The sequence below is a fragment of the Typopeltis vanoorti genome, chromosome 13 (assembly GCF_054136105.1).
Source record: "Typopeltis vanoorti isolate ZY-2024b chromosome 13, IOZ_Tvanoo_1.0, whole genome shotgun sequence".
Lineage (NCBI taxonomy): Eukaryota > Metazoa > Arthropoda > Arachnida > Uropygi > Thelyphonidae > Typopeltis > Typopeltis vanoorti.
This window is the reverse complement of record NC_143561.1, coordinates 58339754-58366064: the sequence shown is the minus strand read 5'-3', so window position 1 is coordinate 58366064 and position 26311 is coordinate 58339754. Positions and strand designations below refer to the sequence as shown.

The 26311-nt window shown below is 34.9% G+C and overlaps 1 protein-coding gene across 1 annotated transcript in view; it reads left to right on the top strand.

Moving 5' to 3' along the window:
• LOC150100193 (transient receptor potential-gamma protein-like) overlaps window positions 1–25935 on the top strand; it is a 94674-nt gene extending 68739 nt beyond the window's left edge. The window contains exons 8-13 of the mRNA XM_090402607.1: window positions 7734–7991; window positions 9367–9562; window positions 17778–17972; window positions 18101–18142; window positions 18323–18506; window positions 24560–25935. Of these exons, the coding sequence (XP_090258733.1) occupies window positions 7734–7991; window positions 9367–9562; window positions 17778–17972; window positions 18101–18142; window positions 18323–18506; window positions 24560–25572 (1888 nt within the window). The 3' untranslated portion in view covers window positions 25573–25935. The remainder of the gene's footprint in view (window positions 1–7733; window positions 7992–9366; window positions 9563–17777; window positions 17973–18100; window positions 18143–18322; window positions 18507–24559) is intronic.
• Window positions 25936–26311: the final 376 nt, after the last annotated feature.

Sequence of the window (26311 nt, the reverse complement as noted above, 5' to 3'; positions counted from 1 at the left end):
AAAAAAAAGTTACATTGTTTTTTTCATTTCAATCTTAGCTTTTCATTCTTTCATTTCAATCTTATAATTTTTTTTTATTTCAATCTTAGTTATGTTTCTTAGATTGCAGACAATTTCATTTTCACATTAATCTTACTGAGTTTTCCTATTTCAGATTACCAGTTATTATTAATTTGGCTGTGATAACAGAAATTGCCGCTAGAGGGCGGCTAGCAAGAATTCTGAATTTGAGTTGAATCATGGGTAATGGTATAAGTTTAAGCTTTGAACATGACGCGTGGTAATGAAAATATCTTTGAAATAGATCTGCAACCTGATAACATAAAAACAAAGAATAAAATAAAGTAATAATTAATTTGTTTAACAGAAGATTTGTATTATTATACGGAATCAACTAATTACGGGATACATAATTAATAAAACCACTCGTTGCTATATTTGCATGCGTGACATTTTAGAACAGTATTTTTCTTTTTATTTTTTTTGTATAATAACGAGTCAAATTCTTCAAGTAACGTTTCTACCGAATAAGTAGAAAGTAAAGTCTATCGCTATCTAGAATTTGTTTTAGGAAACGTCACATTTTGTAAATATTTATCGAATAGGCATATGTTTATTGATTTTTTTTTTATTTGAAGTCATAAAAATCTAAATGAATCTATCTGAAATTTACATAAACATTTCCTTTATTTAAAAAAAACATCTTTGTATATGAGGGAGAAGAATAAATAGTTATTTAATATCAACTAAGAGGATAGGGCTGAAATCTTTTTATAAATGAAATTGTATACAAGTTCTACGAAACTATAGGGAAAGTCATCTCCTCCGCTCACTGTTGGATGGGTCGAGTGGCAGTAAAGTGAGATGCCTGCTGTCCATTTCTGATAATTCGTTTCTGATATCATTGAAAGAAAAATCCTATCTAAAGATTACCGACCGATTTTTAGATACCAGAATGTTGTCTGATTGCTCAATGGGAATCAGTCAGGTGGAGCGGAGAGTGTCTGGCACTGGTTTTCAATAAATGTGTTCGGAAGAAAGCAATCCTAAACCCGAACAGATGTCTCCTAAGACTTCTGATGGACCACAGCTTAGAAGCGGAATCAATGCCATTATTGAACACGATCGATCAATTCTGACAGTGTCTGTTTGACATTCGCCTTTGTCCGCAATTACGTGTTAGCGGTCACAAAATTCCCTCCTATCACGGCTATTCCCTTGATGCTACCATTTCTGATTGACTCCGATAAATGCTGTCTTACGTTGAGATAAAAGCTTCGTTTCATGCTTTGAAAAGATTGCCTTTTTGAACATCGGTTATTTAGTTCTTGCAAACACAATAATGCTGGTTTATTTTGTTTAATCCTCTCACTAGTATGTGATGAATCATATTATCCAATGAACCAAAAAAAAAAAAAAGTTGAAGAAGTGACACAAATTATTACGTCATACAAATAGTGATACGATATGATGATAAAACATGAAAAGAAAATATAAGTAACTGTACAGTTTATATAACTAAGGGCTGTAGCTATACTGGTTACTAGAAAAATTAAATGTGCCCGATACAGTCACTGCAAAATCCAGTGACTGTATCCGTGAGGACTCGCTCACATTACACGGTATTTATACTTGTCATAATACATTAGAATCATAATGGGACCTAATATATGAGTTATAGTGATCTCTTATAACATACGCTTAAAATAAAGATCAACATTATTTAGTGTCATGAGGTAGTCTCTTAATATTCTTCTGAAAGCATATTCTGAGGTTATCGATTTTATTTCATTTGGGAGTTTATTGTAGCTGCTTGTGGTATTCAAAGGATTTATGAAAAAAATTCTTTGTTTGCCTTGGATACTACCAGCAATTCCTACCACGGCGTAAACTATAGTCTGCATTATATACCGAAAAACGTCAACGTTATTTTTTACATATAATGTACAACAATAAACATAGAATATCTGTAATAGCAAAATATTGTCAATAACAAACGGGTCGTTGGTTGAATATGCGAAGTCAGCAATGGCTATAGCTCTAATTATTCTATTTTGTATTCGTATCAAAGAAAGCAGATTATTGTAGTAATCTCCATCCCAACGGGTGGTACCCTATTCCAGTCAGAAATTTACCCAAGAATAGTATTAGTATCTTAAGAATGCTGCGATTACAATTTTTTTAATATAATATATTCTATTAATTACGAACCTCAACGTTTTGTTAAACATGTGATGTGGGAGTTCCATTTCAGATTGATATCGATATGGAGGTCCAAATACTTGAATTATTATTTTTTTATTTATTTATTTATTATTATTTTTTTTTTGAGTAAGCTACAGTTACAATTTTGGATATCACTACATTTCGTTTCATGCCATTTTATAGTTATATTGTGGTCTAGCTCTGTTAACGTGAAGTACATATCTGGTTTTAACGGTATTAATTTTAAGACGATTATTGCTAAACAACTTACTTAGTTTCAACATGTCATGGATAATACGATTTTCTAGATTCTCAAGGGTCGTTTCGGTGTATATTAATGCCGTTTCATTAATATACATCAACATCAACGTCAACATTAACATCAACGAACGATATCATTTTGCCATAAAGTTTGTATTTACACATATCATTAACATATATTAAAAATAGGATCGGTTCTAGCACCGAATCTTGCGGGATTCGGTATTTTATTATTTTTGTTGCTCTGTTGGATGGGCTGTAGCTGGTATATTGTTTTCTATTATTCAGATAGGATTTGAACCATTTTGATGCAGTATCTAGACATTTTTAGTAGTAGTAAGTCATGATGAACAATGTCGAACGCCTTAGATATATTCGGTATTGAATCCGGATCTAATCATCCTTTTACGCATCTATTGATTAGATGCGTAAAAGGATATGGTATTTAAATAGCTATTTAATCGTTCTTATTAGGATTTAATAACCTTTGATAATATATTGTAGATAATATTGATAATGGTCTATAATTTTTTATTTCATTCCTCTTTTAAATAGCGGACGAACTGAAACAACCTTTATTTGTTTCTCTAAATTTCCCGTGTTCAAAAGATTTATTAATAATATATGTAAAGAACTTTAGCTTATGTTTAATGATAATATTTAATTTTTCGACATTTATATGGTCAAATCCCTTTTTTTTTCCTTTTTTTAAAAAATCCGATTGCTATACTATTTACCTCATCTTCATTTAGGGTGAATTAATACGCGCTTAGCGAAATCGCGTTAAGCGAATAAACTTAACAATGGGAATAATTATAATTCATCCTGCAGTTAGCGTAAATTCGGAAAAAAACTATAGTATAAGCTATATTAGAGGACAAATAATCAAAGTTAATAAAAATCAATTGCTTACATTTTTATTTAATGTCTAAACATTTGATTGAGCTACTTTTATTACAAAAAATTAAGTAAAGATGTTTGAATCGTGCTCGACGTTTTCATCTTTTCATGCCATTTGTGATTGCTGGCGATCGCTTTTTTAAATTTTCGGCGGACTTCGAAGCTTCGTTCCTAATCAGGATCAGCATCAAACAAAATTTCCTTAGCATGCTTAATGTGATTGAAAACTAGCTCAAGCTCTTTTGCAGTTAGCTTCTTAGTCGTAATATTCTCTTCTTTTTCGTACTCCTTATCCTCTTCTTCATATACACGCTGGTCTTCTAGTTGAAGGAGATCATTCTCACTTAACTGTTCTGAATAAGAATCGAGCAAGTTCCTCACATCGTCATTTTCCAGTTCATTAAATCCAAGTTCTTTTCCATTTGTGCTGATTTCTTCAGTAATGTTAGATCTTGGATTTCGCGCACGATAAACTAAGATAGGCTTGAGTTTAAAATGGCCTTCTGCATTGCCTCCTAATAAAAAAAGCGTAACACGATCTTTAGATACTTTGTATCCTGGTTGAGATGTTTCAGTTTTAGCTAAGAAAGTTTTTGTTGGCATACGCTTCCAAAAGAGACCGATTTCATTGACATTGAACATTTGCCGATCGTCATTATCATCCTCCTGAATTATCCTTTGCAATTCTTCATGAAACTTGGCCTCAGAATCTTATCAGCACCAGCAGATTCCCCAGTTATTCTTACGTTATGCAATCCATTTCGATTTTTAAAACCATCCTAAACTCGCAGTAAAGCTTTTACATTCCTCTTGAAATTTGGTCTTTTTCAATGAGGTAAAATTATTTAGAACTTTTTCCAGAATATTCGTTGTACCAAGAGGTATTCTTTTTTGGTCAATCCTCAATCCAGAGTGACAGAAAACGTTCCCTCTCGATCATTAAATGTCTTCTATTTCGGGTAATCTGCATGCTGAAAGAAGCAGTAGCACCTTTTCCTTGTTCTCTGTATTCTTTGCTTTTATTTAATATATTACAAACTGTAGACTCGCTGTATCCCAGATCTCACACAATCATTGTATTACTAGCGCCACTTTCATGTCTATTAATGACTTCCAGTTTTTCCGCTCGCTGCAAATTGACGACAAAAAATTTCGCGTAACGTAAAATTTCGCATAACCTAAAAAAATCGCGTTAATTGATTAATCACTCGTGTAAAGGCGGGAAATGGTATCATTTCACTCAATCGCGCTAACTAATTATCGCGCATATCGAATTCACGTTAATCGAGGTTTTCCTGTAGTTACATGGGATTCTTAATTCACGGAAGGAAGGTGACTCATGTAATTTATCCTCTCTGTAGGATCAAAATCACAACTACCATAGTTTTGTAAAGTGGTTGTTCATTTCGTTAAGTACAATGATGACGTCATTGTCCTCTGGGAATTCGCGTGTTTATATTATCATGCTAGCCAACCTCCATTCTTCACTTTTATCATTCACACAAAGAAAAAACTTCGTTAAGAGATAATATTCGAAATTTTGCGTGCTTTATAAGAAGCAGTAGTATGACATTTTGCCTTTAAGTGTTTAGCGAAATTTTTATAGTCATGTTCAAAATTAAATTGTAGGGATTCTTCCTATGCATATAATGTAGTTTTTCTTTCTCCCTTATCGTATTTTTGAGTTCATCTGTTATCTAGCCTGTGTGAACATCCTTTTTTGTAGTAACTCTTTTGTGATATTAGGATTTGTTATCTGCATATTTAATCATTTTGATAAATTCCTCACATAACTGATTTGAATCTAATAGATCATTTTGAGGCAGTTGGTAATTGTTATTTAATTCTCAAATTTATTATAATTGGTGCCAATTTAGAATTTTTCATGACTACCTGCACAGCTCATTTCAACACTGTTAATTAATGATAGATTCAACAGTATAGACTGTTATTTTGCTAAAATTGATTGCAGAGGATACCTCATAGGCCATTTTTGTTTCTTATGAATATGTGATCAACACAACTTACTGAGTTGTTAGATTCTCTTGTATTGATTGCCATCAATGTATACAAGAAACCCATGTGAATCATTCTTATATAATTCTAAATTTATATCCCCCATTAGTATGACATTCTTTAGCACTGATAGCAAATATGAGTATATTCATTACTGTGTCATAAATCATTACAGTTTCAACACTTGACATATTTGATTCCAGTTTATGAAAAGTAAAAATATTTTTCCTAGCGTACAGAATTAATCCGCCTGAATGATTATAATCACGACAATCATAACGTATGGTAATTAACGAAAGAGAGAGAATATCGATCAGTTTCAAGTCGTTTGATCCATATTTCACTTAACACTAGTACATCTATATATAGTTCGATTTCTGAGAAAGGTAACAATAAATTATGAAAAATTTACCATCATCATCATCATTTATTTATAAATTTACAATTATAAATAGGGAAACCAATCAAAACAAATAAATAGTCTGTGTACACTAAGATAGGACTTGGAGGGTGTTATGACGTGAAGGAAAACTAGGCTTCTCTGTCATATGCTAATTGACGGATCTCTGATGCAGAGAGTTGGGGAAAACGGGGAAAATATTGCTGATGTATTTCCAATATGGAGTTCGGGGTCTGCCTCCTTTTTTTTTCATCTGTAGGGGCGCAGAGGACCAGAGCACCAAAGGGTACAGAGGGTGGATGTCTAAGTTGGGTGACCGAGCCATTTTATTTGGTTTCTTTGAACAGTGCTGTCTAAAGGATCCTGCTGGGTTTCATCTAATATAGTAGAGTTGGGAATGTGGTCTTCCCAGGAGTAATCCAGGATATTTCTTAGACAAGTAGTTCCAAAGCTATTTATAATATTGGTCGCTGCTTTTGTGAGATGTTCCAGGTCTGGGAGCCGTACAGAAAGATAGACTGGCTGGTGCACTTGTAAAGACGAATCTTCGTCTCCTTTGGGATGAGGCTCGACTTCCATACTTTATTAAGACTTCTGTGGAACTGCAGTGCTTTCTGTTGTCTTGTTTTAATGTCTGTTAAGGAATCTTAGATGTATGATCCAAGGTATACAAAGTCCTCTACTTCTTCAAGGTGATCAAAATGATCACCTTGAAGAAGTAGAGAACTTTGCATACCTTGGATCACACATGATCATCCCTCTACTTGAAGAAGTAGAGGTCTATTTGGATCAACCTTGTTGATCCAAATAGACTTGTTGAGTTCCAGTTATTCGTAGGTGGCATTTAGATTTTACTGCGTTCTTTGACTGTGTTCGTTGAGGTCGTCAGGTGTATTTATCTGTATCACTTTTGTGTTGTCGTTCTGTCTCATGAATAGTGTACCATCTCTTACCCATACATACTTGACTGCACCACTTGCTCTCTTTTGTTTTCCTTTATTAAGTTTGATCAAGTGCTCATTTATATAGACGAGCACCGGCTTTAACTGTTCATCAAACTGTTGGGCTGTAATCTTGTTGAGGTTTCTTGCCTCCGCCATCCATTTACTTTTAACATTCTTTTCACTAACTGGATAACAATTGGCTCAATGTCTATTTTTCTGCTGGTGAGTATTCTGTAGACGAGCACGATGTTTTCCCTTTCGATTCCAAGTAGATTCACCAATTTTTCAGTTATAGCGTGCATATTTTCATTACCAGTTTCTGGTAAACCGTTTCAATATTATTTAACCTGGAACACTGTTGAATTTCATTAACTTCCCATTTCAATTCATTCATTTGAGTTTTTAGTAATTTATTTTTTTATTAGTTCTGCGTTTTTTTTTATTACAAAACTCCTTGATTAGTTTTTTATTGCATTCGGCTTTGTTCTTTAAATCCTGAATGCATAGAAAGCTGTACTCCACCGATGACTTCAAATCGTTTATTTCAGCTTTAAATAAACATTCCGAATTATTATGTTGACTACGGATTCGTCCCAGTTTATAGCACGTATAAAGCCGAAATACATTCCCTTATATCAAATAGTTCTCAAACTATTACCTGAAGTCAAATGTTTCGAGTATTATTTTAGCGATTCGAGTACCATCCACACAAATCACATTACTGAGGCTAACCTCTCCATTTATCAGAGATGGTAATTAATTTCCTCCGTTATGTAGCAGATTAACTGCTCTGTAATTAGGGGAGAAAGCCGAAGTTGTCACATAATATTACTTCCTATAAATGCTAGCATCGCATCGCATGTCCTTAGAATAATCAACATAAATTACAGCCATTGAATGGAATGCATTCAAATCACAGCTTGCTATAGTATTGTTATAACATTAAACTAATGACCTCTGACAGAATTTCCCATTAATTTACACTCTTAATTTGTTTATTTCTATAGCTCCTTGAAGTTGGTGTATATATTTTCTGTGAATCCCCACTTGGGACCCCTACAGATATCCCTCGGTAGGATGGTGATAGACATCGTTAAGTTTTTTTTTGTCTACACTCTGGTGCTATTTGCCTTTGCCTGCGGGATGAATCAGTTGCTGTGGTATTATGCAGACATGGAGAGACAAGCGTGTCACAGAGTGAACGCTGAAGGAAAGCCAACGAAGAACGAACCTGGTGCCTGTCTCACGTGGAGGCGATTTTCAAAGTAAGAAATCTCTTCCGTTGTATTCGATTAATTAATAAGTTATTGAAATACGATAATGAGATTGGTAGACTTTATATAGTCTACCAATCTCATTATCGTATTTCAAAAAAAATCTGCTAATATCTAATTCGAAAAAATTCTGCTAATATGCTTATAAAGAGAAACAGTGTGTGTATGGGGGGGGGGTACTCTGGTATGCAGAACTGATGAATTCCTGGACTCAAGATTTAAATAATAATAATAAATGTTTACTAAAATAAAGAGCCAAAAGGCTTCAGTCCGGCGATGCAAAATTATATAAATCAAGTGGATATTAAATCCAGCATTTCATAGTTTCTACATTCGGCTTTGAAATGATGCTTGATTTAATATCCATTTGGTTTATATAATAATCAAAAAAGGTGTATTTTTTGTAATCCTACTTGGCAGCAACACTGAGTAGTGAATCTTGGCGACCAAGATTATAGTCTACGTTTAGCCACTAACGGGCTAAATGTCTTACCTCTAATTCCCTAGAAGGGATTTTAGATGGATCATGAGCTTCTTCGTAGCTTAGTAAGGAATGCGTCTGCCGTCACAAGAACTCTACATCGACAATACAATGTATTCTTGACAGTCTATTAGATCTGGTCGCTTGTTCTTTAACCAGTTTTCATGTTTCGTGAGATTAAAAGCTTGATATTTCCAGAAGTAAAACGCGTTCACTTTCCTAATGGCTACCTTACCTGTGTTTGACCTGCTTTAATAAAGATTCCTCGTGCCGCAAATATCCTCTTGAAACCAATCCTATTCCTTTCTAAAGGATATCGACGCTATGATAAAGGTTTGGGAAAGTCTTAGATGGTCAATGATTTTCATTTGCGGGGTGATACCAACACCTTGCTTATTTGAAGCTTGAAGTGTCATGAGACTGTGTTCGGTGTATAGAGCAGAATTCTGACTGATCTGACCCTTAACTGGTCCACAGTGCATAATATACCATAGATTTTTGAGCTGTGATGGGTGCATTTCTAATAAAAAGCAGAAAGTAATAACATAAAAATTTAATGAATATATTTAAAAGATGCCAGAAGTTTTGTAGTTGCCTATCGCTAAATAAATAAATAAATACAGAAAGCGGCCTCAGAAGTCTTGTCAGAAGAATTGAAAATGAAAATGAAAATGCAATTATTGTACGCAACAAAGCTGCGTACAATAATTGCATTTTCATTTTCAATTTTAATATTAATTCATGTGTTTTCATAATTTATTTATTATATTATGTATTTTCAATATGGTGTTAATAAGGTTTTAATAAAGTATATATATATATATATATATATATTATGAAGAGATTAACGAGTTTAATACTCTCTTTTCTTTTTTTCTTTTCTAGCTTATTTGAATCATCGCAGACGTTATTTTGGGCTAGTTTTGGCCTTATAGATTTAGACAACTTTGAACTCTCTGGTATCCAGAGTTATACACGATTTTGGGGGATGCTAATGTTTGGTTCCTACTGCGTGATTAACGTCGTTGTGCTCCTCAATCTTCTAATCGCTATGATGAATCATTCGTATCAGATGATATCGGTAAGTGATTATTGCTGATCGAATACGTGCCTGCATGCGAACAGTTTAAATTAGAAAATTGATAATAGATGGCGGTATGAATATGATTGCTCTTGTCTTCTCTCACGACAAGTTTCGGTCCTTGGAGAATTCTCAGCGATCACAGTGAAACTCCTTTGAGAGTTTCACTGTGATCGCTGAGCTCTCTCTCTCTCTCTCTCTCTCTCTCGTTTCCATGCATTACGGAGTTTTCGGTCTAGTGGTACGCATCCCTGGTTTAATTACTGACTAATTCAAAGCTTCATTACATAGATATTTTTCAATTTATATAAAAAATGATATTTTCTAAATAAATATATAAAATTGGCAAAATATCATTCTAATTTATAAAAATGTCTATAAAAATTTATGAATATTTATAAAATTTAATAATAGGAATAAAAATTTTGACTTTTTAATAAATGTGTTTAAAAATAAATAAATAAAATTAAGAACACCATTTAATTTATATAAATCGAATATTCTTTAAATTAAGGGGATATTAAATCCCACATTGTTTTAAAACCGAATAAGAAACTCAAAGATTAGAATCAGAGAGTTTCATACCGAATAAATATAGTATAATAAACTATAAAAGTATCGGCGAATACTAGCGTGAGCCAATGCAAGTAGTCCTAGTACAAGTACGAGTTGTCCGAGTACAATCTCGGGCAACTCGTTGCAAAGGTGGGTAAAGTTCTGATCGCTATTCTTGGTATTTTCCATAATGTAAAAACACATTTCCTAGGAAATGTATACAGTTATTATATTATGGTGGGAGGTCACTACCCAGACCGGTTTCAGCCTTTTTAGAGGCTTCATCAGTGAGTAGCTAGGCCAAATAGATACCAAAGGGTATAGCGAAAAGAACTTATATACTCTGCTGTACGAGTTGTCAAAAAGGTGCAACCATTAAGTTACTTAAATATAAAGAGCCAATAGGCTTCATTTCGGCGATATAAACATTCTTTAAATTAAGGGGATATTAATGTTTATATCGCCGAAACGAAGCCTATTGGCTCTTTATATTTAAATAAATCGAATATTTTATTAGATTACAACAAGATCTGCATACTACATTTTCGGTTTTGAAACTGAAGAAATCAGTCTGATCTGGGTTGAAACGAAAAGGTGCTCTTTATGAATAGCAACAACAGCAAGTGCAGCCTTTTCATTGGGATATACCTGAGAGGATCGCTTACGACCCAATGCCGGTGAAATCACAATATCCCTCCCCCCGACCTTGTGACCATTTTTGTGACTTATACTAAGGAATTGAACTGTAGGCCACCTCTTCAACCAATGCCTGACAGTTCAGCAGCGGTTGGCTAAAGTGTTCAGGATCCCTGTGCAACCTACTCTAAAGTGGATTTCTACAATTCCTCCACTCCCTAGTGAGATAAAATCAAACGTATCTGATTTCCTTTAAAAGTGTCTTAAAATATCACGCTTGGAAGATAAGGAAAAACACATCTCCTCAGTGACGAAAACAGAATCGTGATCGAATTAGGAACTGCTTCTAAGCCCATCTGTCTCGATTCTTAGAACAGGAAAGATATCTCTTGGGTGAAGAACAGTTCCTGAGGAAATGGTGTAAGCCATCAACAATTTGCCGTATAACACAGGGGAAAATTAAACTTGGCATTTATGTCTAGCTTTTGGTTTTATAACGTTTTAAATTTAGACTTTAATCTTATTATTGTCATTTTAATTTAGTCTAAATTGTTTTCATTAGAATATAGAGAAGATTGACTGAATAAACCCGGCTGCGAATGCCAGCATCGAAATTGGCCTCAGCTCTTTTTAGGGCGGGATCTTCCGGCCAGGTCTCCCCGAATTCATTTCCTTGTTTTATTGTTTTTATCCATTTATTGGATTTTACAGGTTTATGTAATGTTCTTCCTAAACGTTTTTACTTTTATTTGGTCTGTTTACTCTTGTTAGGTTTTTAGTGCATTTTTTTCGTTTTTGAGACTGGATTGAGGACAATTTCTATTGATTCCACAATGAAACTCGACTTTCATATGGTATACGGGAACATAACATTCAGATAATTTCGTGTAATGTTTGTGGTGGTTCATCATCACAAATGTGTGCACCATCCCAGCATGAATAATGTTACATTTCAAGGACAATTTTATAATCAGACTACTGAAACTTGGAAAGATAATTCAATGTATTTTAGCAAAACAGGATAAAATCCTTAATTAAGAACCAAACAAAAGACTGAAGATTGTACTATTTGAAACAAATATTTCCCATTGACTTTAACGTGGCTCTATTTCACAACGAAAAACAAAACATTCGCCCAATAGAAGGATCACTTTTCAGGCAGAGTGGAATATTAACTCTGGAGGTGAAATTAGTTCAGTTGAAGATGCCCTTGTTAAAGTTCTTACAAGAGCCCTTACATCGGAATATAACATATAACATAACATAAAATGGGCGATGTTTAAGTAAAGCCAACTCTAAAAATTAGGACGATCCCTAGACCACTCCATAATGGCCGAAAGACCGTCCATCTCAGCGTTGATTCCACTCAGCCTCCCCCCCCTCCACCGCCACCACCGAGCAGAACCGCTCAAATTCCGAAGAAAAGCATTCGCCGACAAAGCCCATCACTGGGCCGTGCCGGAAAACACTTTCCCCGGAGACTCAAATTGCTCCCTTAAGGCAAAAACCTTAAAAGAGCGAACTCAAACTCTCGAATCTCTGCGTCCCAGGGGGGGTAACAGCAACAGCCGAGCCTCAGTTGACTACAGCACTGCCATCCAAGGGTCTCATTTTTAATTGGTTATTTTTACTCCTAATCCCAAGTATGCAAACAATTAAGTTTGCGCCTGAAACAAAGTTCAAGTCTAAAGATGGTACAACATCAGGGCAACTCATTGTACAGGTGGATAAAGATCTGAACACTATTCTTAGTATTTTCCATAATGTAAAGCACATCTCACTAAAAGATGTATACTGCAATACAATATGGGTGGAGTCACTACCCAGATCATCGGTTTCAACCTTTTATAACACCAGTGGGTGTTATAAAAGGTTGAAATATATATATATATATATATATATATATATATATATATATATATATATATATATATATATATATATATATATATATATATATATTAGCGACTAGAGGAAATTTTTCTAAACCTTTTTCGACCGGTTCCCGACTTAGTAGATCTGTTGCACGGGTAAGCGGGTCAAATTTCATTTTTAAAACATTTGAATTCTAGATCATTATTTATTTCGATAATAATTAGAAATAAAAAGAAATGTTTTCTTTGAAAAACCTCAAAAAGAAATCTAATTAAGTTAACTATAATATTTATGGTTAGCTTAACCGCGAAAAAAAAACTATTAAATTAACTACTACATTTATTGAAAAAGAAACAACTTGAATTTAAAAAATATATATATTGTGATTCCCTCGTTAATAAACATTAAAAAAGCGCCTTCTTTCATATCCAAATCGTGGCTCTTGGTGTGTATTCGTTTAACTGGTTCATAGTAGAAAGAAGTACTGTACTAGGTTGAACGTTTCACGTATGCCTAGTTTGGTATATCATTACATATTCTAATCAAAGCGGATTTCGAAAGATGATTAATTAATCTTTTTTGCTATTTACAATAACTGAATTATTCATAAGTCGATCGCAGATTAGATTAAAGCTCTTCTTTAGTTACTTTGGGATATCGTAAGGTTCTTTACGCAGACGTTAGCATCCACATTACTAATTCATATTAACTAGAAGTTACATTATTACTTAGAAGAATTGCATTCTCTTGAATATCTCGTGCTAGTGCAAGATCAACTCGTTTTTATTCACAAATGAGAACAACAGCATAGAAATCTTCCTGAAATGTGCACTCGTCATATAGAGTTGAAGTTTTAATTTTAGAATGTTAATATTATAGCATTTTACTATTAATTAAACATAACTTTAAACTATTTTAATTTTTTTTAATATTAAATTCTAAATAATTGAGTGAATATCATATCTTAGATACCTAATAGTAACTTATATTTCTTATAACGAGAAATATATTGGGTTTATTGGCTGTAAGAATATCAAAATGAAACCGACTAGTTTCGCCACAGATGCTTATGACTTGTGGGTTAGGAAGAGCAAAATATAATTGGGTACCTAAGACATGATTTTTTTCCATTGCAATAAAATATAAGGCGAAACATTAGGTGTTTAAAATGCATGCAGTCTACAAAATCCAACTTCATTTTTTTAAATGACGTTTATTCATTTCTGTTATATCTTTTATTTTTACTGTAAATAACAACATTATGATATAATTTATCATATAATTTTCTTTATTTTATTTCATAATTTTTAATTTTTTTTTTTCAATTAAACAAAATCTTTGTATACTCTATAACTGATTTTCGTTATACGAATTCCTCCTTCTACCTCCTGTTTGACATGCACTGATAGAAAATCTGATTCTTAGAAGTCACCCGTTCGAGTGATATTCCCCCCCCCACACACACTTCACATTCTTATCTCCCTTTTCCCGATAGCAGTTCTTAAACTCAATTTTCCCCCCAATAAACAATTCCTTTCCATTTTGTTTCAATACCTTCAAAATGACCCAACCAACAGAACACGGTACCTTCTAGACATCAGAAGGCGAAAAAAAAGCCCTTACCCTTTTCCCATGCTTATCCATAGTAATCCATAGCGATTCAAGCAAGATTTTTATTAAATTATTAGAAATTTATGATAAACATATCAAAATAAAATTACGCTTACTAAATCTTATGTCTAAAATGTAGTTTTTTTTAGGCACTAAAAAAAACATGGTTTGGAAGTATCGAAATATTACCTTCAGTGACTTCAAAGGTAATATCTAAGCCTTAATATACAAGCCTTATTTTGTAATCGATGCGAAATTATTTGCACTATTTCTTGTCAACGTTGGAACATTCATGAAAATGTTAAGTGCACAACAATATACTGCGTTGAAAACTAATAATCAAACTTGCTCTTCTGGATAGCGGAGAGAATAGAATCTCCACTTTGCAAACAATAGGTCAAGGGTGAAAAATCTCACAGTGGCAAGAATGTTAGCAAAAGCATCAGGTGACATAATTTGCAGTGTCCACTGTGACACTACTGCCAGCTTTCTTATTCGAGGTCAGAAGTAGTATAAAAATAACTGTTTGGTATCGGGTTGGAGTACCCAGTTTATTTAATCTCTAGCCCACCCAGAGTACTAGTATTTTTTTTATGTGGCTCTCATCCACAAAAGGCTGTACATTACTTTTTAAATTTTTACACCTTCGCAGTGAAATTAGTGCAGCGGAGCAGACTATGGTCCCACATAGGTCCAGAAGAGGCCTAAGATGTGCTAACTCCAAATTCTTAAACAGCAAAATATGGAGTTTCATATAACTTTGATGACATTATGCAATTCTAAAGGATACAGTTCCGGAGGTAAATTTTGGTACGATGTGGTATTCTTCTTGGTATCCAAGGTGTCTTACCTTGTATACTGCAATAATAACTGAAAAGGTGTTTCTCAAATTAAATTTCAGTTTTCAGTGCCGCACGAATGTGAGTTCGATAAAAATTATAATATTTTGAATTTGAAGAGTTATATTTAATAAAAAGAAAGTACACAAAGTCGATTCCTTTTTTTTTTTCATGATCCAATGCCAAAATATTATGCACATTTCAAATGGAAACTACAAACTGCATGAATGACTTTAAAAAGTTTACTTTGGTTCATTTAAAGCAAAAATTGCTGGCTAAATTTCAAACACGTCACATTCCAAATTTCACAAAATCCATTTCCCGCAGACAATCCAGTTTAATAAATGGAAGTTGAAAAGATATTATGTAATAGCTGACTGATAATAACACTATATGTTATGGGGACTATATGACCAACAAAAGCTGCTATGCGCTAATAGAAGTTGAAAATTGTGCAGAAAATAACGTCGAAAATTCTTCGGTGACCTATCGGAGCTCTTCAGTAGACATTGAAAGGACGTGGGCCCTTTGATTCAAAACACCTGAGTTAGACCCTCGTCGACAGGAATCTTTATATGAACTTTTTCAATTGAAGGTTAGTTACTACTCTCATACGCAAGTAGCAGGGTTTTATTCCTCCCGAAAACTCATTTTCTTCACCCCCCCCCCCGCATTCAGCATAGATGCAAAAGAAAGTAATCCTAGAAAAAATAACTAAAGCCTACTTGGAAAAATCAGGCGCATAAATACGTTTTTCCCTAAATCCCATTTTGAAAGTAGGACGTGGCCACGAACCCAGAGCCAAACGTAACTTGAAAATAAGGCTGGGAATGAAATTCAGTCTTTGTTCTATACAGGAGCGATTAAAGATATGCGGAATAAACTCATGGTACCTGAAAAACTTACCTTTAAAGAATTTCAAAACATACAAGACGAGAAAAATAATGTCTTCGCAAGACGAAACATTCAACATTACTTCCTCTCAGACATAGAGGGAGGTAAAGGAGTTAATAGTTTCACTGTAGTCTAGTAGGTTGCAAATGCAACACTTTATAGGCGAGAAACCGTGGTATTCCTTAATACTCGAAGTTTCTCTGGGTTTTTTTCTTCCCAGAAACTCAATTTTTTTTAACTTCGCAAGTCAAGAATCGACCTTCGACTTCAAAAATCAACGGTGTAAAGCTCGCATTATTTCAAGCAATACAAATGCCACGGGATAGCGGCAACTGTCTGCCATACGTTCTCCTGGATGCCTTGAGAATCATGTATAGTCATGAGTTCAGCTTTGGTGAGCTAAGGACCAGCTGTTTAGTAATTTTCCAAAAAATTAGGCTAAACACGCTCGTCTACTCTCTTTGGAGAATAAAACAACCAAATGGCCCTTAGTTGATTTGTTTTATTTTTAAGTTTTTTTTTTTTATTGTGTTCGAATAGTCTGCCTGAAAGGGTTCGAAAATTGCTCCTTACCCCACTACCCAGTTACTAACCACATTTTAAAAAAAAGGAATGAATTCAGTTGATTTGCAAACGGAGTGCACTACCCAGCGACTTTTTGGTGGCTTTGGGTCTTTTTGGACCACTTTCAGGTCGCACTAACTCCAAGAAAAGCGCATTCGAACTCGGTCTGGGTAATCCTCTAGGTCAGTGGTCTCCAAACGTTTCGCCGTGAGGACCACATTAGGTACTTCAGCACTGTTCAGCGGTCCGTAGTAATAAAAACCTCTAGAACTAGATATATGAGTTTTATTGAAAGCAGATAAAAACTGATTACAGAGTATGTGAGATTAAATTATCGTATACAACGTAGACAACGAACACTATCAGCAAATTCTCATATTTTTATCACAAATTATAATAAAACCACTAATGTGAATGATGTAACTTTGTTTGTGTTTTTAAAATCTTATTAAACTCAGGTTCAAATTTTGAAGTGCTAATTACAAATAGCGATTTCAAATGTTCATCAGATAAATTTGCCCCGTATTTTGACTTGATATATTTCATTCGGGAAAAAGTTTGTTCGCAAAGATACGTTGTCCCAAAAATAGAGATAAATTTACAAGCAAAATTTTACAATTTTGTAAAATTTGAATTTTACAAAATTGTAAAATTTTGTAAAATTCAAATTTTTTTTCTTTGTTAGTCCATTTTAACCGACCTTTTACAGTCAGAAAGACCGTAACTTGGATTACGGTTACTTTTTGCTATTCTGGAATATATTTTGAACACAATTTTAATTAATGCATTTGAAATCTATCACATCCCGTGTTTTTTTTTTTTTTTTTTTTGCGGATTCTTATTGAAAAATTAGTTCAATTGGCGGGCCGCATCTGACCCGCGGGCCGTAGCTTGGAGACCCCTGCTCTAGAATATCATCTCAGTCGGAACTTACTTTCATAATTAACTTCACGAGGGGAACCAATAACTTTTTAGCAGAAAAGTTCATCTTGCAATTTGTGTTTGTTTTATTTAATAATTTAACGGGAAAAAATGTTTAGCACATTTTCAAACTGGAGAACTGAAGTTTTCCAGTGGGAAAGAAAAAGTAAATTGTCTGCACTTGCGCATTGAAATACGCACAAAAAAAAAAATAAATACACACACCTTTTTTTATAAAGGTGTGTGTGTGTATATATAATAATTTGATAATAATTTTCTTTGCGTATTAATGTCAAAAATTCGCTGTTTTTTTTTCCCAGGAGCATGCTGACGTTGAGTGGAAATTTGCTCGCTGCAAATTGTGGATCAGTTATTTTGAAGATGGAGGCACCGTCCCCCCTCCTTTCAACATTATTCCCGCACCCAAGAGTGCCTACTACCTCTGTCGTTGGTTGGCTCGAAAATTCTACAGCAGTTCCCACAATGGCCGAAAAGAACACCTTAGGACCATTCGGGTAATTTAATTCATTTGAATGCACCCTGAGCTAAAAGTATTTTCTTTTTTTGTGCGTGATTTTCATCTTTCATCGAACGGTATTTGATTATACTAATTAGTTTTCGTTTTTTCCCTGATTCTTTTCAGAGGAGGGCCAAGCAGGCAACTGAACGAGATATTCGATATCAGGTATGTGTTTATTTAGGGTTAATCACTTCACACTATTTTCCTTTTAATATCAAGATCAGCAGTTCTATTGAAATGTTCATTTAATTTGTGTCGAAATATTTTCTTTGTGTAACATGAGATGACTAATTTCTGTAGCACAATTTGTCAATATGGCGATGTTTACTTTCTGTCGTTTTGCAGACAATAATGCGAAATTTAGTTCGTCGTTATGTGACCGAGGAGCAGAGAAAGGCCGACAATCAAGGGGTTACTGAAGACGATGTCAATGAAATCAAACAGGACATTTCGTCTTTCAGATATGAACTAGTGGAAATTCTCACGAACAGTGGATTCAACACCAGTTCTTCGAAAGGGCAGTCACAGAGTATGTACCTAATTTTTTTAGAAACGTTTGGAATCATTATAGTACTGATTGAAATGTAATAAGATGCATTTGAGATAAATATACTTACAGGACTGGCAGAGTTTGCAACATTGGCGGTCTTGAATATTCCAGTTCTACAGGGTGGCCATAAAAAAACTTTCCCTCTTTGGAGGCATCTGTAGCTAAAACCAATAAACGTAATAAGACCAAATTTTATATTGAGACTTTTGAAGGCATGGGAAGATGATTTCCGCTAAAAAAAATGTTTAGTACCAAAAATCGCCGATAGGGAAAATTTTGGCGCTGGCGGAGCCGAAAGCAGTCAGATATTTGCAGTAAACGCAGGTAAAAAGGATTATGCAAATTTTACTGTGCGTACGTGACAGCAGCGCCACCAATTCCACTTAAAAAGGGATTGGGAACGTTCAGGCAGTTATTCGAATGACTGGCGAATTGTGTTCCTTACGTGCTTTACTTGTTAAGTTGTTTTACCTTACACAGTGCAATGCCGTGGCGGCCCTTCGGGAATTTAGAAGGCTTCGTAACCTGCGTACAGGTCCTATGTCAACTGTAGCACTGAGAGCTATGATTAAGAAGTTTGAAGAAACTGGATCACTAAAAGTTAGACCTGGCAGAGGACGGAAAGCAGTGCAAGAAGAGACAGTAACAGACGTTGCTACTGCGGTGTTCGACGACACAGGGACACCAGTACTGGTCTAAGCGCTCGGGCCATAGCTCGCAAACTTGATATGGCTTATGGTACAGTCTGAAAAGTCTTACGGAAAATGCTTCACTTCTATCCGTATAAGTTCAGTCGTATGCAAGCACTAACTACCGCAGATTATGAAAAGCGCATTATCTTCACGCTAACGTTTCTTGCCCGAATGGAGGTCGACAATGACTGGCCTTGGAGAATATTGTAGGGTGATGAGGCTCATTTTAACTGAATGGGTCGGTCAATACTCACAACTGCAGAATTTGGGCATCTGAACATCCCCAAGCGATCCAGCAAGTACATCGAATCCGACTCCTACAGGAGTCGGATTGGATCTTCATAATATACAGGAGGCAAGGTTGAGATGGTTTGGTTATGTGATGAGGAGGGAGAACGAATATGTGGGTAGAAGGGTCATGCAGATGGATGTGCAAGGAAGGAGGAAGCGTGGGCGGCCAAAGAAGAAATGGAGGGAGCTGGTAGAAGAGGACTTGAGGATGAAGAACTTCGATGTGGCAGCCCAAGACAGGAGGATGTGGAGGAGACTCATCATCAACAGTGACCCATCTTAACTGGGAGAAGCTGCAGAAGAAGAAGATTATTATTATCATTGTGACGCGCCACATATTCAGCTGGAATGAGTGACGCGGCTGTCGCTTACATCGAAATATTATTATTCCATTTCATTTGCCTTTAATGTAATTATCCACTTGTTTTCGGCTCGGCCAGCGCCAAAATTTTCCCTATGGGCGACTTTTGGTACTAAATCTTTTTTAGCGGAAATCATCTTCCCATGCCTTCAAAAGTCTCAATATAAAATTTGGCCTCATTCCGTTTATTGGTTTTAGCTACAGATGCCTCCAAAGAGGGAAAGCTATTTTATGGCCACCTGTATTTATGGAAAACGTCACAATCAGTTGTTAGGTGAATAATGAAAGTTGAAATCAGCAGTGCTACTTTTCAAAATCTTTTGTAAATAAACTTAAATTGAGGATATTCATAAAATTAACGAGTATAAAGTTGTGACAATAGTCAGGGACTATCGAATGATATCAAAACTCAAAATATGTCACACGGATTAATTTCTAGACCAATGATTGACTGCAAGTGTAAATAATTCTATACTTAATGTGTATTTTGATACACATTAAGTATAGAATTATGTGTAATAAGATTTTGAGTTCTTATTTTACATTGGTTATCGATTTTTTTTTTTTTTTTTGATAGTGATTTGTCTGCTTCCTTAGTGTTCCATGTCTAAGTTGTAACTGGCATCTTAAAATTTTTCCTCCCTCGTTCAATGAAATTTTAAGATTTGAAGTGCCATTTACTTTTAATATGCATATTTTAATTCTAATAAATTTACAAATATATAATATTTTACTGTCATTTTCTATTATTTTTTTAAAAATCTAAATACATTTATACACAGAAAAAAAAAAATCTCAAAACTCAAAGTATAGCAAAAGTATCGAACATCTAATCTCTTCAAAACTGATCCGTATAGAAAGATAGTTTTTTTTCCTGTCTCTGAAAACATTAAAACGTTGAATAAAATCCTGTAGCCCACAAGGGAATAAAAATCTACTTCCACTTTGCATTGTTTGGCCAGGAGGATTCAGGACAACAACCTCTCATCAACTAAACAATTTGAAGTCAGATGAGAAAAGCTGTATGACGCAACGCTAACAATATTCACAAGAAAACACTTTTAAAACCATATAAATATAATACGTTTAATCTTTTCCTGATATATTATACAAACTGGGTGGCATCTATTATCTATTAACTGACCATTTCTTATACACAAGGAAACCACATAATCGAAAGAATCCATTCTTAATACTTTTATATATTCCATCCCGATCTTTCTCTAAATGTCTCTTGCACATCTTCCAAACACGTTACTTTTTAAACTTACTTGAAAAAATCAAAAGGTTCTTTCTCTTCTTAACTAGTGAAGGGAACTTAATAGTAGAACAATCACTTAAAAGATCGACATCGGGATTTGAAAGACTCCGTATGGTCTGCCTTTTGAAAAGACGATCCACACAAAGGAACTCGCTTTGAGAATAAAATCATTAGAGGATGGCAATTATGTGCGTGTTTAAATATTTTAATATGGGAATTCGATATAATATTTAATATAAATATTTTTGAATATCTATATATATATATATATATAGATAGATAGATAGATAGATAGATAGATAGATATTCAATCTATATATGTATATATATATACGAAAGTTAAAATAAGCCCACCTAACATTTCCAGAATGCAAATCAGGGTTCTTTATACAGTAGCAATTTTTAGCTCTTATTGGCTTTAGCAGTTATTTATAAGGCAACATTCATCACTTTGCTGTCACCCGTCAGCCAATCTGATAACTACAAAATTGATATTAATTGTTTCTGTAACCGCTAGGGGCACGCTGTCTGTGTTATTTCTCCCATTTTGTAATGATCATAGTCTCTGGCATACTTGCAACTCTTGCTGTTCAGTTTGCTCTAAAAAAGTTTTAATAAATCTGCTAGCGGATCTGTAAGAAAGTAAGACATTTAAGCTTTTCATGGGTGTCCGAATACTGAAGGGATAATATTGTCCAGTACTTTTCGAGCTTTGGCATTTTTTTTTTATGTAAGTCACAGATATGAGAGTTTGAATATCAGTTCAAAAATGATATGAAGTATTATGTTTAATATCCAATTTTATCTGGTAAAATGTAAATATTATCATTTTTGATTCGTATTTCATTATAATTTGCCTATGTTAGTTTCTACTTAATCTACTTATACAACACAAAAATATATTTCATTTATATATACATAAAATATACATCAACTTTGTTTTTTTTTTTTAATATTTTTATACTTTTGGATAAATTCTGAAATACTCTCCTTCTCAAAACATTTGAGAGACTGTTCTTTTCATTAAAATTTTGATACCGCTGACGGCATGAAATGATATTTGTTGGCCTCAATTAGCTAATTGTTACATTTAGTTAACCTAATAGTCAACAGATGGAGTACGTAGTTGAATTATGTTTTTTTTTCATACAAAGATCGGGAACAAAAAATTAAATTCGAGAAGCCAAAGAAGGAAAATGTCATCTATGATAATGAATTGTTATTTTTTGTGCTATATATATATATATATATATATATATATATATATATATATATATAACATCCTAAAGAGGATGTTAAGTTTTTTTTTTAGAAGCAGGATTCTACAGTCTTTTTCTTTTTTTTTTTTTTTTGTGAAGTAAAAATGATTAATTTGTGCTTTGGAAATATTTAAGATGATTAGGATTTCTTCACCACCACCCCCTCCATTGAAAGATATATAGAAATAGCTTACAGAACTGATGGTAGATCTTGAAGTTAGAGTTATTGTTTGCATAGGGGGGAGGAGGATGGAAAGTGCTGTCGTCAGTAAAACTATGAATAGGGTCTGAGATTATTAAGAGAAGCCGTTTATGTGTATACTGTCCGCGCGGTTAGCCTAGTGGCTTTACGCTTCGCAACCATATGCCTTGGGAAGGAGCGTCCTAGGTTCGATTCCCGTCGGTGACGTGAGGAGCTGAAGGATCTTCCTCAGCCATAGCCAAGTTAGCCGGTCTTGGGCAGTAGGGTTTTTTCCGCCAGTTTATCTGGGGTTTTTCATCCCCCAAACCGGCCCCGTGACCATTCTATCCTCGTATTTCGGTTACGAAATCCAAGCATGCTTGGAAGGTTGGGGGCCTTAAAGGCCTGTTAAAGCCATTGGGATAGATAGTTTATGTGTATGAGGAAGAGGCTGGCTGAAATAACAGAGGCCGAAGTCATTTGCATTCATTAGAGAATCTGAAAATAAAATACTGTCCACCATCGCAGGTAATGAAAGAGCTGAGAGTGAACTGGGAATCCAGTTACAAAAGGAGGAAGATGGACATTTGCTAAGAAGCTCTAAATGCCAGAGACCTTACCAAATGTCACGTGCAACAAACACTGGTTTCTCTAACCTTTCCTTATGTCCAGAGTTGTGATTCGCTGTAAATCTTGACCGTCGAAATACGTAGTGGTGGTAGTGATTAATTAAACTTACTGAATCTTACTTGATAGTTCTTATCAAAGCCATATAAAATGAACATTTGGACCAAGGCAAAGCAAACGAATGTATGCACACACACAAAAAAAAAGATGCTAATAGCGATATTGATATCATATAAATTTTGATTCATTCCTGTCCAGCATGAAGTTACTTGACTGCATATTCAAAGCTTACTATAATATTGTTGTAAAGTTTCAATTTTCACAATCTTTTGACTTTCATCACGTTCCAGGATGTGATTTTTTTTCTGGTATAACGCTAAGGACACAATCGTTATATTATTATTATACTAGGGTGCTCCGCCCCCTGGAGCTCCCCCCCCCCCATGTTCCGGACTGGTAGGCCAGTTCTTCTTGAATTCTGATGACTCGAATTTTGAAGACTCAAAAGGGGATTTCCTCCCCCACCCCTGAATTCCGGACTGGTAGGCCGGTTCTCCTTGAATTCTGATGACTCGACACTCAATATAACTCCTGAGTTTCAAAACGTTTCAAAAAACTTGACAAAAAACGTGACACACAAAACGTTACATAAAAAGGCTTATCATTTTATATTATACAGTAGATTATCATTGTAATAAGTATCATAATAAATAAATAATATTCCTTTCAAGATAATAAGTATCAAATAAATAAATATTCATTTCAAGATAAATATTCTTTTCATAAAAGAAATTATTCCGCAGAAAAAACGTTGCATTTTAAGTAATAAAAAATAAGATGCTGATTTCAATTACCGTATTTATATAAAAAACAGGTGGACTATTTTAAATCATATTTTAACTAAATATTTTCTAATAAAAATTATTTAGAAGTATTTTTAAATAAATAATTATACACACATAAGAAAAATATATTTACTTTTAAAAATTTCTTGAAGAAAAAGAGTCCAGGATGTATTGTATTCATTGATAACAATCTTAAACTAGGGAGATAGGACTCCATAACAATGGGATATTCACCACGTGTTTATTTTTAGACATGTATACGAATTGTCGGTGGCCAGAAGTTTCACCTGGTAATCTACCAAGCAGTTTGTAATCTACAAAAGACTTTTTTTTGCGGGGGGGGGGGATTAGGGTATGCTTGTCACACTACTTTTCTCCTAACCACACACGATTTCCCAGTCAAGTTCTGCCAAATTATTTGTTAGTGTATGCTAAGAATAAATTTATTGCACTGTATTTGTGTGTTCACTACACGCAACATACGAATATTCTATTAAAGATCTTGTTCTTTGCAGGCACTTCGGGCAAGAAAGGAAGGCAAAAAGAAAGACGACTTATGAAAGGATTTGACATCGGTTTGGTAGAAGGATCTCTCCAGACTCTGTCCGAACTGAATGTGGAGACAGCAAAGCGATCACCTGCCAATAAAATGGCGAGGATTGCCAAACTTGCTGCTAATAGGAAAAATCCCAAGAAAGGTCGGTGGAGCCATCTAGTGGAGGCCACAAGAAACGCCCGCGCTGCCTTTTCCCGAAGCAGAAGCGAAGATTCCATGAGTAGTCAAGCCAGTTCGGAACACCCAAGTAGAGGAGGAGCGTCGTCTCCAAGTGGGTCAAGCAGTAGCGGTGACGGGACGTTGGGTGATTTGAGCATCGATGAAAAACTGAAACGCGAACTAGGAGCCAGTGCCGACCTTCCAGCAGTTAAACGATCGATGTTTGCTCGGAAACTGGGAGGGATCTCTTTCAATCCAGCTAAGATTCGCATGGCATTCCTGGACTCAGACAAGCTGTCCTGCAGTCAACCTGGACCTAGTGCCAAAGAACTAACCAACTCCGAACGTCCCACAGCCCATCGGACATCGAGTGCACCGTTCGACTCCACCCTCCTTAAGTGCAGTTCCTTGGGTAACATTGAAGACACCCACAACTACCTCTCATTCTCATCCCCCATACCCACTCGCAGTCTTTCCCCAATTCCTAGCTGTGCTAGTTCCAACGTTCCGACTCCTAGAAGTTCCATAACAGGAGGTCAGGGTGAACATATTCCTTCACCCATCAACTATGAGGACACAGACATCGCTCCACCCTCTCCTCCTCCTCCCCCTGTCGAAATCCAAGTTCCCCAGCGGCCGAGTAGTATTTCAGGACTTAGTAGCCCGGATGTGATGTATTCGGATACCGTCAGCCAAAGTTCTTCTCGAGAGCCTTTAGTCGTATCAAAGTCTACAAACGGACCTCTTGGACTCATCCCCGAGATCTACGGTATTGAAGCTGTGAACTGTCCCGTCCCTACAGGATGGATTTAGTAAATTAATGAACAGAGTTTTTAAAAGTTCGTCGACGATTTAATTTTACACCCGAAAAACACGGAAACAATTCTGTGTGTTGTAATAAGTCAGTCGTTTCTGCCAAATAGTCAAAGCTATTGTACTAGTAATTGTTTCCGTATTGGAACAGACGTTCGCGGTTGCAAACGTGTAACAATAAGGTCACGTGCTTATGTGAATGTGAGACAGACAGACAGCAGTTTTATATTACAACTCGTAGTAATAGCATAGAATCATATGCATATTTTATCCAATTAGGCACATCTTTGATCAGCTAGTTTCATTTGTTCCTATAAAACTATAACCATAGATTCCCAGAAAGAAATGGAATCGTAGATTAGAAAACAGATTAGCAAATATATTTTATACCATCGGAGGAAGCTTTATATAAATGAAATTTGGGACAAACACCTAAAAGTTTTTGCCAACAGTTTTTTTTTTTCCTGCTCTGAGTTACACCGTTATGTGAAGAATTTCATTTATACAAAGACAGCATAATTTTGATTAAAATATCCCATAGATGCTTGGTTTAAGTCGTCATAAATACTTGTGGGATACTAACAGAAGCCCCTAAAAGTTCTGGGAACCAAAGATACATTCAGAAAGTGCACTTGATAAATTGCCTTCTTTTTTGTTTTTGACTGCTAGCAGTGTCTATTGGCTTGTGGGTATTTCGTGCGTGTGTGTGTACTGTTTGATACCTCACCAAGTATATCTT